Below are 18,355 nucleotides of genomic sequence, written 5' to 3'. Positions count from 1 at the left end.
ACATTCCGCGTGCATGGGAAACTAGAATTCCTGTTCTCCTGTACGCGGATGACGCTGCTTTGATAGCGCGTACGCCCATAGGTTTACAAAGACTTTTAAATTGTTTTAATGATTTTATGTCTTCATTGGACTTAGTGATAAATAACTCTAAATCTCACGTCATGACTTTTGGGACTGTCAAAAATAACCCTAAACAGTTCTACTGTAATGGTGACGTGATCACTAACGTCAAAACTTTTACTTATTTGGGTGTGATTTTTGACACCAGGGGAAGCTGGGCTCCCCAAATCACAGCTAAAACGAAAGCAGTTAGGAGTTCGGCTAACGCCATTCTAAGTTTTTCCAGGAGACTGGGCGGGAAACCAACTGGTGCTTTATTAAACATGTACAGGGCAAAATCTGTGGCAATAGCCAGGTATGGTTCAGGTTTGTGGGGGCATGCGAACGGCGAGTCGGTCCAAAGGGAAGAAAATAAGTTTCTTCGATCCATACTAGGGCTACCCCAATCCACAGCCACATTTTCAGTCCACCAGGAACTTGGCCAAGGGTACATTTCAGACACTCTCCTTATGGCCCCAATTTTGTTATGGATAAGGACCTGGACCAACACCAATCTAGGCCTGAACCATAAAATTTTGGTGGACTCCCTAAAATTGGACAATTTCAATAAAATAGCTTGGCTTTCTTATATCCAAAAGTGTTCTTTGGACCTTGGACGACCCGATATTTTTTCGGCCCCTCAAGGCCTAAGGAAATCTGATTTGGATTGGGTTAAGCTCAACTTCATTAAAATTAAAAATATGGAGAGGGAGGATCGACAATTGATTAAAACCACGGTCAGAGCTCATTATCTGACCATTACTTCCCTCTCTATACAACCATACCTTACCATTGTCAACATCCCCTTTCACAGGTGGCTTCTGGTTAAACTCCGGTTTAATCAGATCTACACGGTTCTCTGTGAAAGTCAATGCTGGTATAGGGAGGAGGACGCCCCTGTTTGTAACTGTGATATTTTTCAGTACAAGATGATATGCACTTTATGCTGTTTTGTCATTTCTTTACTGTGCCCAGGCAGAAATACCTGGTTCCATTATTGAAGGATAAAGCCTTCCAACAGGCAAAACCAGCCCTCCTGTATCTTCAACTTTTGGATTCTGCTCTGGCTATGTTTAGCGTGGCCAATTACCTTGTTGCTGCAGTTAGGATCAGGAGGAAAAGACTTAAAAATTAATACATGGGTTTTTACATGGAAGGCTAAATCGGATAATGTTTTGTGTATTTGTAATTTTTAAAAGCGAAATATGTACTCCTACTTTTAGCTGTATTTTTAAAGTGTGAATTATATGAATTTTATTGATGCATTTTAACTATTTTTACTAGTGTGATTCTGTAAATAGTATTGACTTAATGAATTTGTATTTTCTCAAGATGTTATATTGTCACCTCTATGTGAATGTAGAATGCTTTTATGATTTTTAACTAAATCGAATAAAGTGGTTTTGACTTGACTTGACTCACAGTTAACTGCTGTCACCTACACTCTCAGTCCAGCGCCTACACCTGGTTCTGTGGGTGCCGCATGTTGCTCCACATCTATTTCTTCTGATAGGTTTCCTGTTGTACCACATTAGCAAACACTGGGTAACAGGGGGGACTAAATCGCTAGAGCAGAGGTTAGTCCCTCTGTTGGGGTTCAGCAAAGGCCATGCTCAGAAGCTGGTCTCTCTACCGCTGCTTGAGGTCAGACCTTCTTCTACACCAGTGGGGCCCTTCAAGGCACCCAAAGCTCAACAGGGTACCTCGAAGGACGGAGCCTTGAAAACCCTGCCCTACGACACTGGAGGATTCATGGATCCCTCATCCCTAGAGGGCCTGCCATTTATTTCAGGGACTAGGTCATTGGTCTGTAGAATGCTCAAAGGGGAAGTGCCATGGTACAACTGAACCCGCCCACCCAAATAACCCAGTTACTCGTTTTTAGACATTTTCTTTCTTTGCGGCGAGAAGAAACGTGTACGAGAAATTAGCATTGTCTCTTTAAACATTATATACTATAATGGACTAGTGGTGAAAAAGGAAAGGCATATCCTCCAGATATTGTAAACGTGACACTTGATGTGAGATTATTAAACAGTTCAAAGCTCGTTCTAAGAACCCTGTTCTGATCAAAGAAGGAACTCTTGGGGAATTATTTCCGAAATGTATTAAACTCATCATGTTCATGTGATATTTTATTTCAAGATTTTTCATTCGAAATTTTATATAACATGAATGTATTCGCACAATGTGTTTCAGATGTAACAGTGTTATCAGGGGCTTCTTTCCACCAATTAATTCAGTTAAACAAAATATAATATGATTCGATTAGGCAAAGTTAAAATAATTGAAGCAATGTATAGGGAGTATATAGACTTGACTGGAAGTGTTCCCGAAAGGAGTTTTGAATGTCAAACAAAAAAACACCTCAGAAATAAGGAATTTATTTTCAATTTAGAGTGTAGAATTGTACTTGATTTAGGTTATTAAACATCATCAGGTTCATTAATTACATTTGAAAATGTTATTGCAGCAAAATTAAAATTGGAAATCACATGGTTGAGCAACTCACGTGGAAATCCCGCTTGCCTCATCAGCTTCTTTTTCGAAAGAACTTTCATCGCCTGAAGGATGTGGAAAAAGAAGAACTGTTAGGTGGTTGCATCCTCCTCAAGAAGTCAGAAAGGTATTTTGTGCTCAAGCGCAGTGATGCTGGTGGCCTCTGTGCTACGGGCCACAATGAAGTGCAGACGCTATGGAGTGTTCTCCCGGGTCCACCCACCCCAATCATAAGTTATAGAGCAGACTGAACAGGATGGGTCAAAGTGTGTGTGGTGAATTTATGAGAGCTTCAAGGATTCCCAGAGATATGTTCCTACAGTAAGAATGTCCTAGCTAGAAGTTTTGCCGGTACAACGACCCAGCAGGTGGATCTTGTGATGGAATACAAACCCTACTCCCCACAGGGGGGATGAGTAAGGTTGCAGAGTGCATGTTTATTCTCTTTGAGGCTCCTAATATTGTGAGGATCTCTCTAAGAGTGGGACAACATTGTCAAAACCCTCAGGAATGGATGGCTCAACAATGGGCTTGCTCAAGTGTGTAGATTATAGTTCTAGTCCTGCACCCATCACTACTCAAGAGTCATGGAAACCCAGTATCTTCTGACTCCTAGTGTGTCAGGAAGTGAGTGAAGCAGGTTGAAGCACCACTGATATGGCCAACAACCTTGGGGAGTGACTGGTTAGGTGGGTCTCCACTCTGTCCGGAGCTGACTAGCTCAAGCCTTGAGCCCCAGATCTAAACTGCAATGGCTCAGTCAACATCCTTGCACTTTTGCTTTTCTGCATGCATAAAAATACATATCCCTCAAGAGTTTTTTGACCCGGCTGTACTACTGAATGTCAACACAACAATATTGTGGTACAAGAATATCGAGGACCGAATATTGAGGGACAAAACATCAAAAGGTTAGTGCATATAGGGGAGTATAGATTGACTATTTCTGACTCTACAACTTTGTACCTTGCAGGTATGTACCACATGTATGTGGAGTTAGGTATAGAAGATCTAGACTGACTCACCTGTCAATATTTTCTTTTGCCATTTTGCCCTCGATTTTCGGTCCCACTGATATTGTGGGTTCACCATTTCACCCATAGGTACATGCCTCGGATCTGTTTTCCCAGACTCCTAGAGATTTCCCTAACTTGCAGTTTAAAAAAAAGACTTAGACCAACCAAACCAAATCTAGAAAACATTGGATGGCATATTGAAAGCATTATTGATCTTCCATGAAGGCTTTACCAAACAACATTCCTTTGTCAGCCAGCCTCATACTCTGCTGAACATACTCCAGACTAATATTGACTCATCTGACTTCTAGGTAGCTCTCGCCTACTGCACCAACCCTTATCTTTTGTTCCCGTAGCTCGGATCACTGATAGAATATTGGAAACACAAATGTCATGTCAAAAATCTCGAGGACCAAAATAATGAGAAAACAAGTGCAAATAGGTAACAGATTTACTATTCTTAACTCCACATCTAGGTACCTTGAACTGAAGATATATATTTTGTCATGGTACATATTTGTAACTTTGCTTACCTATAGAAACTTACCTTCAAAATATTTTTGTCCTCGATTTTCTTGCCACAATATTTTGTCCACACAATATTTTTCCCCAATTTTGTCTGCACACCCCTAGTTAAGTTAGTCCCTTTATCTGCAATCTGGTCTCATTCAGAGCAAACCCAACATACTGTTCTTTTAGCAGACCCTCAAGCAGAGGTGCTCCTTTTACACTTAATATTTTCTGTGAGTGGTACCTAAAATAAACTAAATTTAAGGTCATAAGAAAAGGTGAATGTGCATGTGTCTAGATATGGGTACATGAACGGATTCAAAGGATTACATAGATTACTTACATAGTACGTGTTGTCATCTTCGTTGTACGCCAGTTTTACCACTCCATAGGAACCCTGGAAAATGAAGTAGCATGACATAGTTTATTCAACACATAATAGAAAAGATGGTTTGCAATTGGTTTATTCAACACATAATACAAAAGATGGTTTGCAACTGACACATACTGTGGAATTCCATCTGGAATGAGCTCATATTTTTTTTAAGCAATATATTTTTTAAGTTGAAAATGTTTATACTGCAACAATCTGTCCCAATTTGCACTCATACATATCAATCCATGTGGCATAACACCATAGTGGAGGAAATAACACCTAAATAGTGGGAGACACTGTGGTGGGACATACCCAAAACGTATTGCAGTCTCTCTCTTCGTGAGACCGCATATAAACTGATGTTTCAATGGTATTATACACCGGCCCGCCTAGCTACAATTTATTCGGATGTTTCCCCCCTATGTTGGCACTGCTGAGAGGGTGAGGGGGAATTCTGTCACTTTTGGTGGTCCTGTAGAGTGTTTGCTACATACTGGAAGGAGATTCTGGGCCATGTTAAATACATCGTAGGCTATCCTCTCCCTCGCTCATATCTAGAGATTACCCTGGGCATTCGACCCTCCACCCTGGCCGCAATGACCCACGCAGACTGGACGCTTATCAGTTACCTACTCTTGGCATCACGACAACTCATAGCACTTATGTGGAAGCAGGCAGCCCCCTCCCTCTGCTGAACAATGGTTCGCCCGAGTGCGGCATCTCTTGGCAATGGAGTAGATATTTCAAAATCTAGCTAACACTGAAAAAATAGTTCCAGCTTCTGTGGAAGCTCCTGATCCGCTATCTTATGCATATAGTTTACCTGCTTTAACCCCCAAACGTTGGACACTTCAGCTCTTTGAATGAGGGCATCTTTATTGCCCCCCCACCACCGTAGTGAACCCCGCAAGATCAGTGGGGCCCTCTTCCTCCCCCTGCAGAAGGGTACTGCTGCCCTTGCATAACTCTTCCCTTTGACCTGTGCTTGTTATGTTTGTTCTTTGTTTTTAAGTTCTCATACAGCTGTTCTATTTTGAGCTTAAAGTACCATTCTACGAGAGGTCGCTATATACTAAGGTTCCTCTGTATTAGCTATAGCTATGCTACAATGTGGATTGGATTCCGACTATGAACATTGCTTTTACAAGGTTTACTTGAACCTGCCTCTTGTCTGCAAATGCTCTTGTTGAGAATGCCATGTAAGTTTCACTCTGTGATAAACAATAAAAAGAGCTTTAGTAAAGAAAAGGTTTATACATACAGTAATTGTTCCTCATACCTATTTTTTCTGCAAAGCTCTACATGGTTGTCCTGGGCATGACACAATATTATGGGAGCCATGTCCAGGCCATTGAACTCCATGGAGCCAGCAGTCCTTAGGAGAGTGGTCTGCAAGGCAGCTGTTTGCTATGGTGGAACCAGATGAGGTTCTGCGATCAGAAACTCAGAGGTTCTCTCCCTTCTAAATGAGGCTGAGGAACCAAGAGGCAGGCAGATAGGACATCTGGCCACTTTGGCAAATTCATATCATCTAAATGAGGCCCTTTGGCCTTATGAGGCAGGAGATTTTCATGGTACATAGTCAATAGCAGGTTCTTGGATTTCACATTTACCTTTCCGATTTCATCTTTGAGCTTGTACTGGTTGAGCTGCACACAGTCCTGCAAAACAAAGAGCAAATATCTGAGGAGAGTTATCACCGACAGACAAAAAAATGCACATGCGTTTCTTTAGTATAGGTTTTCCATTATGAATATGCTACCTTTTCTAATAAAAAAGGCCTGTATTGTGATAAGTGATCTGGCAGGTCCATGTCTTCCAAAGTCATATGCGGTATAGGAATATGCGGCAGGGAAGCTCTGCAAGTAGTGAGCAGCAAAACATCTCTGACCAGTGAAACTGATGGGATCCGGTCAGGTGAGAAGGGCAGATTAAATGGATTTGCTGCTGCCTTTCACCCATCTCTCAGCAAGACTATCCAATAAGATGCATGGTTTGTCAGTAGAGCTTCCACATCCTAATATATGAAGTGTCTGTGCCTTTAGAGGTCATGCTGTGTCTTATAATCTGCTACCCTTGCTTATGCCTGAAAAGCAGCTCCCCTGCCACAGATCTGTGCAGTTGACTGAGGATCATTACCATGTACCTGGTCCAACTCAAACCCAAGGACACAATCTGGCCAATGTTGTGTTGGCAGAGCCTGGAGCAGAGCCCTGCTCTGGAGAAGGAGACAGGTCAGAAAGCTGCGACCAGAGAAGGTGCAGGAGGCAGCAGAGGGTCACTCAATAATGCAGGGGGGGGAGGGTCGGAGGGTCGAAAACAGAGAAGGAGGGGCCATGGGACAGACGGGGAGGAGGAGCCGGAATACCTGTCGAAATGATCAGGGCCAAGAGAGGGGGGAAATAGCAACAGGGTGTGTGCCTTGGAAGGTGCAGGAGATAGCAAAGGAGAGCAGAGCGGGGAGAGAATCTAAACATAGTGATGAAAGATTGTTATAGGTCAGATTTCTTCCCCATTGTATCAGTAAAAACAAGTCGTGTTTGCTCAAAGACCCTATGGATTATGATTATCGCTGTAGAGCCTCAACTTGGAAGGACCCCTGATTAACGTAAATGATTTAATCTGATGTCCATTATAAACTTCAAGTCTAAAGTACTGTGTAAAACATTAGCTATGAGCCTTACCAAAGTAATTCATCACTTAATATACCCTAACCAAAATGGCTTCTTGCTAAACTGTGTAATGCGTCATAACTTAAGCAGCCGCCATTTGGCCTTGGCTCATGCACAGGAGCTGCCTGGACCAGCCGCTATGATACTAGTAGACTCGGAAAAGGACTTTGATTCTCTCAACTGGGAGTACCTGTTCAAGATCTCCAGTGAAAAGAAATTAGTCCCCTATTTTCCCTTCACATTAAGTTAGCACATACCAACCCAACTTCTCAGGTAAGACTTAATGGAGTTCTGTCTGTCCATATTTCTTATCAAGCGAGGAACTAGGCAGGGGTGCACTATATCTCCCCTTCTATTTGCCCAGGCTATTGAACCTCTGGCAACTTGGATACACGATGACAGGCCATCTACAGTGTCTGGACTGGGCAGGCAGTATAGATGATGGTGTCTCCCTGTATGTAGATGATCGGCTGCTATTCGCCAGATACCCTGTTATACAGGCCAACAATTTATGAAAATGTTGGAGCTCTTTAGAACAGCCTTTCGGCCTCTGTTTGATTGGGATAAGTCAATGCCCTGTCCAAGGTGGAAATTGTGCACTGAACAGGCAGTCACAATTGATTGCAAGCGCATACAGTCTGGGGAGACTGCTTTTGTAACAGGAACCTGGTTAGCTCAAACATCCCAGTTTTTTGGATTGGGAAGGTGGTATTATCTTGGCATTTTTCATTTGTATGTATGTATGCATGTATTGTGGTATAACCCTAGACACAAGGCAGCAAAGTGCTGTACAGGAACAATGACAAGCATAAAGTCAACAAGGGCTAGAAGAGGTAGCTGATTTGTTAATGCATTATGAATATGATATAGTGTACTTCAAAGAGGTGTACTGTAAAGAGGCGAGTCTTCCATTGAGGTGACGCCTGGTACCATGGTCATATTAAATCCTTGCAAATGCGGGGGATTTTCGAAACATAAATCACAATTCTCCATGCATCTTCAGCTGCATAACTTTGTCAGCATGTACAGATCTGGCTCGAGCTCGCTTCCAGACTCCGGGCCCCTTGAAGCTAAATTGACCATTTAATGATTAAAGGCCAAAGCCATCTGACAGATACACTGCACCCTAGCCATTAGTGTGCTGGATCCACTCCTTGTCCGTTAAGTCAAAGTAGATTAGAGATCTTGCCCCTTGGATGAAGATAACTGGTGTGAAACATGAATGGGGTGGCGCAAGCTGGCCATATGAGCCAAGCTATGATTAGTTCATCCCAAGTATTTCTATGAGATCTATTATACACATAATCGCCTCTGCAAGATGGGTAGCTTAACACAAGTGGGCGATTTCTTAGATGTAACGTGAGTATGCATAAACAATTTTTCTGAGATTTCAAGGGTCCTGTCTGTAGTTTTGGTTGGCAAATTACACTCCCAAAAATGTTCTTCAGTGTGGCAGATAGGTGGAGTTTTATTGCGCAGAGTAATCAAACTCTTGTGGGTTTAGGGCTCTGAAGCTTATTGCTGTATTTGGGTTTCAAACTAGTACACATGAGGTGAAACCTTTGTCCAGACAGTGTTAACATATGAAACGAGCATTGGCAAAGCTAATAAGTCTCCCCTATGCAAGAATTAATGCCTTGGTCATTTTTTTAAGCCATGTTGTACAGCAGCCTATCAAAGTCTCTCGCGTATGAGACCTTTTTAAACAGTGCTTTCTAATCCAGCCTGATTTACTAATCCAATCATGTAGAGGCCCTGGCATCATGCTGAAAAGGTCTAGAGAGGCCGCAGCCCTGACCAGAGAGAGGGACCTTTAACCTCCTCAGTTCTGTCCAGGGAAGTGTTGCCCGGGGAATTTTGTTAATGCCAGCTCTGTGGCAAAGACAGCTGCATGCAGTTATTGAAAGCCAGGTAAGTGACAAGTGCAGCAGAGCGCTCCCCGCCTTTTGCATGTGGGTGCCGGAGCATCAGAAAGCAGTAAATAAGCCAAAAGAAGGAGGAGAGGATTGTAGGGGGAAGAGTTACCGCATCGGCTCATCAAATGTTAACTTCAGTAATGTAAGTGGTGTTCCTCTGAAAATCACATACAACTAATGCTCAACACCCGCTCCGTCCACAGACACGCCATCGAACTCTGGAACCTCCTAGACGCCACAGCCCCTGACGTTGCCTTCCTCACGGAGACCTGGATGAACGCCTCTTCAGCTCCCGACATCGCCATCGCCATCCCAGAGGGCTACAAGATCACCCGGAGGGATCGCACCGCCAACCAGATGGGAGGAGGCATCGCCATCATCCACAGGAACACCATCCGTCTCACGACCAGCACCAACAACACCCTGACCACCGCCGAACACCTGCATTTCCAGATCCACACCGACCCGAACACCACCCTCAGAGGCACCCTGATCTACCGACCTCCGGGACCACGCACCCAATTCAGCGAGGACATCGCCGACTTCGTCAGCCCGCATGCCCTCCCCTCCGCTGACTACATCCTCCTGGGGGACCTCAACTTCCACCTGGAGAACAACAACGACCGCAACACCAGCACCCTGCTCGACAACCTCGCCAATCTTGGACTCAAGCAGCTGGTGTCCACCCCCACCCACCTCGCCGGACACACACTCGACGCAGTCTTCTCATCCAGCACAGACATCGACTTCAGCCACGCCACAGAGCTTCAATGGATGGACCACAGCTGCGTCCACTTCACCCTCAAGAGAACGACGACCCACCACCACCAGCAACAGGCTGCCCGCAGAAGCTGGAACAAGATCACAGCAGACCAGCTCGCCACCTCCCTGAGCCAGCACCCTCCTGCCAGCTCAGCGAACCCCAGCCAGGCCGCCGACAACCTCACGAAGTGGATCAGCAACTGCGCGGACGAGCTCGCCCCGTTGAGGACCCAGCCCAGCAGACCCGGCAGCAAGAAAGCCCCGTGGTTCACCGACGAACTTAAGAGCTCCAAGAAGAACTGCCGAGCCCTCGAGAAAGTCTGGAGAAGGGAACCTACACCGGACAACAGGATCACCTTCAAGCTGGCCACCCGGAAGCACCACCAGCTGATCGGCGCCGCCAAGAAAACTGCATTCAAGGACCGGCTGGACAACAACGCACACAACTGCAAGGAACTCTTCAACATCGTGAAAGAGCTATCCAACCCCAGCGCAGGAAACAACGACATCACCCCATCGCAAGACCTCTGCAACTCCCTCGCCTCATACTTCCACAACAAGATCGCGGACATACACAACAGCTTCAACAACCAACCAACGCACACCAAGACCAAACAACCACCCCCACCACCACCCTCCACGCCTGGACCCCGATCAGCACCGAAGACACCATCCGCACGATGAACTCCATCCACTCCGGATCACCGACCGACCCCTGCCCTCACCACGTCTTCAACAAGGCCGACGCTGTCATCGCACCCCACCTGCGAGACATCATCAACACATCCTTCGACACCGCCACCTTCCCTGAGAGCTGGAAGCACGCCGAACTCAGCGCTCTACTCAAGAAACCCACAGCGGACCCCACCGAACTCAAGAATTACCGCCCCATCTCGCTCCTCCCGTTTCCAGCCAAAGTCATCGAGAAGACCGTCAACAAGCAGATGGCCGCCTTCCTCGAGACGAATGGATCCCTCGACCCCTCACAGTCTGGCTTCTGAGCCAACCACAGCACCGAGACCGCCCTCATCACCGCCACCGATGACATCCGAGCCATGATGGACAACGGAGAAACAGCGGCCCTCATCCTCCTAGACCTCTCCGCGGCATTCGACACTGTCTGCCACCGCACCCTAGTACAGCGCCTCAGCAACGTCGGAATCCAGGACAAGGTGCTGGAATGGATCATGTCCTTCCTCGACGGAAGAACACAGAGAGTCCGCCTACCACCGTACAAGTCAGAGGCCACCGAAGTCATCTGCGGCGTCCCTCAAGGATCCTCACTGAGCCCCACCCTCTTCAACGTCTACATGAGCCCCCTCGCGGCCATCGCACGCCAACACAACCTCAACATAATCTCCTATGCCGACGACACCCAGCTGATCCTCTCCCTGACCAACGACCCCGCCGCCGCCAGAGCCAACCTGCACGAAGGGATGAAAGAGGTAGCCGAGTGGATGACGACCAGCCGCCTGAAACTGAACTCAGACAAGACGGAGGTCCTCATCCTGGGCTCTTCACCCTCCGCCTGGGACGACTCCTGGTGGCCTCCCGCCCTGGGCACCGCACCCAAACCGACTGACCATGCACGCAACCTGGGCTTCATCCTGGACTCCTCCCTCTCCATGACCAGGCAAGTCAACAACGTCTCCTCGGCGTGCTTCAACATCCTACGCATGCTACGGAAGATCTTCTGGTGGATCCCCACCGAGACCAGAAAGACCGTCACCCAGGCCCTCGTCACTAGCCGACTGGACTACGGCAACGCCCTCTACGCCGGTACCACCGCCAAGCTCCAGAAGAGACTCCAGCGGATCCAGAACGCCTCAGCCAGACTCATCCTCGACATCCCACGAACCAGCCACATCTCCGGACATCTGAGAGACCTACACTGGCTTCCCGTCAACAAAAGAATCACCTTCCGCCTCCTCACCCACGCACACAAAGCCCTACACGACCAAGGCCCGAGCTACCTCAACAGCCGAATCAACTTCTACGCTCCCAAACGCCACCTCCGATCAGCCAACCACGCCCTCGCCGCCGTCCCCCGCATCCGAAGAGCGACTACAGGAGGAAGGTCCTTCTCCTACCTGGCCGCCAAGACCTGGAACTCCCTCCCGACCGACCTGCGCCTGACCCAAGACCACCTCTCCTTCAGGAAGAAGCTGAAGACCTGGCTGTTCGAGCAGTAGCGGCACCCCCCCACCCCCAGCGCCTTGAGACCCTACGGGTATGTAGTGCGCTCTATAAATGTCATTGATTGATTGATTGAATGTGAACTTGTGTACGGTAACTGGTGCTTATTGGGAGCAAGAAGGTGAGCGAGTGAACTGCAGAGCCCACACCACCTTTTGTATGCCTTATAGGATGGTACTGGAGTGTAAGAAAGCAGCAAATAAGCCAAATGGGGAAGGAGTGTGTGAAAGGGGGGGGAAGAAGGATGCAGCGCAATGACCAGAGCTACAAAACTGGCGAACCCGGTTAGAGTCTCGGCATCAGCCTAATGTCCTGTGATCCTGGGAAAATCAATTAAAGCAGAAATACACAAATGAATGTGAACTTGTGTAATGTAACTGGTGCTCACATAAAGCGATTCAATGCCTTCGGGTCCAGTCATGGTGAGAAATAGAACCTCAATCACATCGGGAGCAGCGGACGGGCACAGAATTAACTTGAATTAATCTTATCATGGTCCCTGCTCCATAGACCTGATCGGAAATTACGTTATATCTGCAGTAGCCAAGTAAGGAGGCTGCAAAGAAGACTGAGAGAAAGCCAATAAACGGTATAGCAGTGGGTGTGCTCCCTGCCTTTTTCACATAAAAGTGTCTCTTGAGCGAGACACATGCACCAGAGCAGGCACCTTTAGGCTCGACCCAAAAAATTTCAAAATAATGAGGTAACACACTCACTAAATGTGCAGCATTATGCCACATAATTTGTTTCTTCTGGCTGCATAATTTAGACAATGCTGCCGCATAATTTGGTCCTCGCCTGTCGCATTATTCCAGTGGCCCTTCCTACAATGCAGGCAAACAGCAGAAGGCAATGTATTCCACTTCAAATTATTAATTAACTAGCATCTGTTTATTTATTCGAGTGCTTGTGGATAAACGGTATTTTTTGTTTTTCCCTCTGGTGCGTATACGAATAAATCAGAAGGTTTTCCGATGCGTGAGCTGGCCACATACAATTGTCCAAGTGAGAAGCACGGATTCCGCAAATCTAGTCCACACCGTTGCAGCGATTGTCCTTGTGCTTTGTTGATGGTCATTGCAAAAGCGAGTCGCACCGTAAACTGTAAACATTCAGTATTGGAAAGATTATGAGGGCCCAAGAGGGCCGGGGGGACGATATTTAACACATTTTTTTTTTTTTGCCAGAAACCTTCGCTGGAGTGTACTCAACAACTTTTAACAAATGATTTTTTTTGCCAGAAACCTTTGCGGGAGTGTACTCAACAACTTCCCAAAGTTTTATGGTCATCGGATGAATGGTGTAGTAATGCATAAAGGACAAACTGACATACTTTCGTTTTTATATATATTTTTTATTTATTTATTTATTTCGTGTTTTCTATAGCGCAAACATGACCCTGCAAGGGGTATCAGAGCGCTTTACAGAGGTGTTTCAACATTAGAACCATTAAGAACCATAAGTTGCAGAATACAAACTCTTTACAACAGTACACTTTAGGGGAGCGAATATCAAATATATTAGAAGCACATTAAATCACACCACCATTTGTGTTAAACATATACCCTCTCATGTGTGTGAAGTGAGATGCTGGCGGATGACTGGAAGCAAACATGGAAAGATTATATCCATAGGTACTGGCGTAACAAAACTTGAGGGAGCCCCCCTGCAAAGTACATAGAGGGGGTCCCCCGGCGGCCCGGCCCATCACCTACCACTTCGCACCACAGCCCAAAAATCTGATCTATTTTGATTTGAAACCTCCAACATTTCATGAAATGGTTCTATATTGTCTTGATCAAAGTTCTAATAAGAAAGTGGGAAATACTCAACATATAAAATACCCCATTTGTAACATTGCCAGGAGTAGAGTATTTAACTGAGAAAGCAATCAGAGCAATGCCCAGGGGCGATCCTATTGTCTCAGGAACTGCCTATTGCTAAAGAACAACCATGAAGGGTCTGAGTTAGAATTTATATTGATGGACAAATCTTGAAACTTTGAAAGTCTAACCTAAACCTGCAATTACACAGACTCAACTGACAATATACATGAGTACACAAGCTATAAAACAGTATCCTGCCAACTCCAAGAGAAATAAACACAAATTATCTGCACGCCATACACTTGTGACTGTCAATTTTGTGCATGAATATAACGTCAACTGAGGCAATTTCAATTCCTGTCATCATGTCTTTATGAGTAAGCAGGACAAAAACGTGCAAGCAAGAGGCTGAGGATAAAAACTGCTTCGATGTTTCAGAATATTGATGTAGGGGGTTTTCAGTTTGGAGTTATTATTTCTACTGTAAGCAATGCTAATTACAAGATTGAAGGCCTACGTATTACAAGCAAGTGCAATCATTATCATAAATAGCACAGAATATAGAATAAAAATTAACCATATCAGCAAGCACCTAATTACAGAATCTATACAAACTATAGTTGGTGAAGCAACAGAAAAAGTGCAAATACTTTCAACGTGCTTAATAAAGCAATCCCAGTTCAGCAATATACAAAAAAAATCAAGCATGTTATGTAAAACAACCCCCCTTTCTTCTTGCATCAAGGTGATCCAGTGTCTTCTCTTGTCTGTATCTCCTAGTCTTCGTGTCTCCCAGTGTCTTTTCGAGTCTCCCAGTGTCTGTGTCTTCCAGTCTCCCAGTGTCTGTGTCTTCCAGTGCTTGTGTCTCCCAGTGTTTTCCCAAGATTGTGTCTATACAGGAAACCCAGACCAGGTGTCTCCCAGTGTCTGTTTATGTCTCCCAGTGTCTATGTCTTCCTGTGTCTACCCTTGTCTGTATCACCTAATCTTTGTGTCTCCCAGTGTTTCTTCGAGTCTCCTAGTGTCTGTGTCTTGCAGTGTCTGTGTCTTCCAGTGCTTGTGTCTCGCAGTGTTTTCCCAGGTTTGTGTCTATCCAAGAAAACCATTGTAGGTGTCTCCCAGTGGCTGTGTATTGCATTATTCATGCCTCTAAGGGTCTTCCTCTTTCTATGTCTTCCAGTGTTTATGTCTCCCAGTGTCTTCCTTTGTCTGTGTTTTCCAGTGCTTGTGTCTCCTAGTGTTTTCCCAGGTTGTTTCTATCCAAGAATCCCAGTGTAGGTGTCTCCCAGTGGCTGTGTATTGCATTATTCATGTCTCTAAGGGTCTTCCTCTTTCTATGTCTTCCAGTGTTTGTGTCTTACAGTGTCTTCCTTTGTCTGAGTCTCTCAGTGTTCATGTCTCCCAGTGTTTTCCCAGGTTTGTGTCTATCCAAGAATCCCAGTGTAGGGGTCTCCCAGTGGCTGTGTATTGCAGTATTCATGTCTCTAAGGGTCTTCCTCTTTCTATGTCTTCCAGTGTTTGTGTCTTACAGCGTCTTCCTTTGTCTGTGTCTCTCAGTATTCATGTCTCCCAGTGTCTGTTCGCGACTCTCAGTCTCGGTGTCGCTCAGTGTTCTTGTCTCCCAGGGTCACTTGCCTGTGTCTCTCAGTGTTTTCCCACGTTTGTGTCAATCCATGAAACCTAATGTAGGTGTCTTCCAGTGTCTGTTTGTGTGTCGCACTGTCTAGGTCTTCCTGTGTTTGTGTCTCCCGGTGTCTGTGTCTCTCAGTTTTCTTGTCTCTCAGGGTCTTCCCTTGTCTGTATCTCCTAATGTTTTCCCATGTTTGTGCCTCTTGGTGTTCGTGTATCCCAGTGTCTTCCTTTTTCTGTGTTTTCCAGTGTTTGTGTCACCCAGGGTCTTCCTTTTTCTATGGTATTCCCTTAGGTATGTTTCCATTTATACAGTATGGGGTTAATTGAAGGGAAACAATATGCACCTTTATTGCGTATATCTTATATCTGGCCATATCCTTGAAAAGTGTGACTCCACGTCAACAAAGTGAGACAATTCATTTTTTTATTTTATTTTACAAATCATTATTTTCAGGTGCGTTAATAAACCTAGATGAACTGAAAAGCACCAGGACCACAACACCAAGAAGGCATTAGGCAGCTCAACTGAAATTCAGCGTTCTTGATAACATCGAGTCGTCTGGAAACTTGCAATCTATGAACCTCGTCGCCACATCACGCACACACAACTGTGAACATTATTGCTTGAGTTCTACCTGCAGCCATTTAAAACCACTATATGTTATACCATGTTTAGTTCCAACCCGCATTTTGCAAAACGGTTCGGAAGGCTCTCTGCTATAGTAGCCAAGTTATACACAATATACTTAAATAGACGCTTTTAAAAATTGAATTGGTGCAATTCTTTACCATGCTTCAATTAACAATAGCTGCACGATTTGCCTTGAGCTCTGAGCAATGTGATGAAACACGTATTATTATGTAACAAGATTGGCTTTCATAACACAATAAACAGGTGTCCATGCTACCACTGCGCCTACTAAAGTCGGCTGACAGTTGACATGATCTGGTCACTGTTAACGGTAGTGTATCTACACGAAAACCATTTTTTGGGTGTTTTTTTTGTAGAGTTTCATATAGCCCGAACTTGATTGTGTATCAGAGCGGTTTACATAGCACCAGTTACGTTACATGAGGACACACATTCATTTTTGCTAGGCTCGGGAAGATTAAGTGATTTGCCCAGAATCACTGTCACAGGATGTTTAGCGTCATTACCGAGACTCTGACCCAGTTCCGCCAGGTCCGAGGTCGAGTCCCCTAGCCGTTAGGCCAACTCATCTCCCCTTGATTGATAACATTCTTTAGGCTTAATTTATTCGGCTTGTTCCCTTCAATAAAGGCTGCTTTACTGACTCTAGATTGGCCGCGTTTGATTATGGTAATATTTCAGTTAATGAGAACTTGCATTCAGTCTTAGTCTGTCTGAAATATAATTATTTGCGTTCTAAATATATACTTCAAGTCTTGAAGTCAATGAATTTGAACCAAGTGATTCCTGCATTACGGTTCCTTCAGTTTTTAACCACCCCCACAGGGTGCTACTTTTTTATCCCGCCATCTTTCTGGTGTTTTAAAGTCAATCTCATTGTAATTTATCTGATTCTTATTTTTAGGAAATGTATTTTACTGTGCTTGACTTTTATGATTTTATTTCCCAAAATCAAATATTGATTGACTTCATATTCAAGGGTGGAAGCCAAAAAAAGCAGGGATCGTAGTTCATCTTCTTACAGGAGGGCAAACCAGAACTGTTCTCTGCAACCAGAAGCCAAGGTTATAGGCATTATGTTAGAAAGATTTAATAGAGTGCATTTCTGGGGAGGTGTTTAAAAGGCGTTCACAATGAGAAACTCAAATTGAATTCCACAGAAGCTCAGACAGGTGTAGCAGGGTTTTGATGTCAGTTTCCAAAAATGGAGTCCTGAAGCATACAGAATAATCAACCTCCTGCTTTTAGGGAGAACAACAGAAGTGGGCAGGGGGGCTACATGCATTGCTGACACAGGCACCCAGGATGCCCCTTCTTTTAATCATAACTCGTGCCGGTTTACATGGGGTAGACTCTCAACACTTCACTTAAAAGCCCAAACTGCATGTGTGCTTACTCACCACCTTACAAAGAAATGGGTAGACATACCTAATGTTAAATGCCCTCGTTGGTGTACGGGACCAACAGCCAACTGTGTGGTTTGAATCAGAACATTAAATACAGTCAAGTCAAGTCAAGTAGTCAAGTAAATATTTATATAGCGCACTACATACCCAGAGGGTCTCAAGGCGCTTGAGGAAGGGGGGGGGGAAATGTTACTTATCGAATATCCAGGTTTTTAGTTGTTTTCTGAAGGATAGGTGGTTTTGTGTAAGGCGGAGGTGGGTGGGAAGGGAGTTCCATGTTTTGGCCCTAGGTAGGAGAAGGATCTTCTTCCCATGGTGGTTTTGTGGATGCGTGGAACAGTGGCGAGGGCTTGATTGGACGATCGCAGCTGGCGGGTGGGGGTGTAAAAGGATAGGCATGTGTTGAGGCATTCGGGTCCAAGTTCGTAGAGGGCTTTGTGTGCGTGGGTGAGGAGACGGAACGTTATTCTCTTGTTGACGGGGAGCCAGTGAAGGTCTTTCAGGGGTCCGGATATGTGATCTTTGCGGGGAATGTCTAATATGAGTCTGGCTGAGGCGTTTTGGATGCGTTGGAGTTTTTTCTGAAGTTTGGCGGTTGTTCCTGCGTACAGGGTATTTCCGTAGTCCAGTCGGCTTGTGACCAGTGCGTGAGTGACAGTTTTTCTTGTTTTTTGTGGGGATCCAACGGAAAGTTTTTTTGAGCATGCGTAGGATGTTGAAGCAAGATGAAGATACGGTGTTGACTTGTCTAGTCATCGAGAGCGAGGAGTCGAGGATGAAGCCCAGGTTACGT

At 45.2% G+C, this 18,355-nt stretch overlaps 1 protein-coding gene across 4 annotated transcripts in view; it reads right to left on the bottom strand.

Annotated features, from left to right (window-relative positions):
* Positions 1 to 18,355, bottom strand: part of CAMKK2 (calcium/calmodulin dependent protein kinase kinase 2) — a 360,738-nt gene that overhangs the window by 118,603 nt on the left and 223,780 nt on the right. For all 4 annotated transcript variants that reach the window (XM_086943001.1, XM_086943002.1, XM_086943004.1 and 1 more), the window contains exons 3-5: positions 6,114 to 6,161; positions 4,468 to 4,521; positions 2,612 to 2,663 (exon numbers count right to left, since the gene is read on the bottom strand). In XM_086943001.1, the coding sequence (XP_086799127.1) occupies positions 2,612 to 2,663; positions 4,468 to 4,521; positions 6,114 to 6,161 (154 nt within the window). The remainder of the gene's footprint in view (positions 1 to 2,611; positions 2,664 to 4,467; positions 4,522 to 6,113; positions 6,162 to 18,355) is intronic.

This window comes from Lissotriton vulgaris, chromosome 11 (assembly GCF_964263255.1).
Source record: "Lissotriton vulgaris chromosome 11, aLisVul1.2, whole genome shotgun sequence".
Taxonomy (NCBI): domain Eukaryota; kingdom Metazoa; phylum Chordata; class Amphibia; order Caudata; family Salamandridae; genus Lissotriton; species Lissotriton vulgaris.
This window is presented reverse-complemented; position numbering and strand designations above follow the sequence as displayed.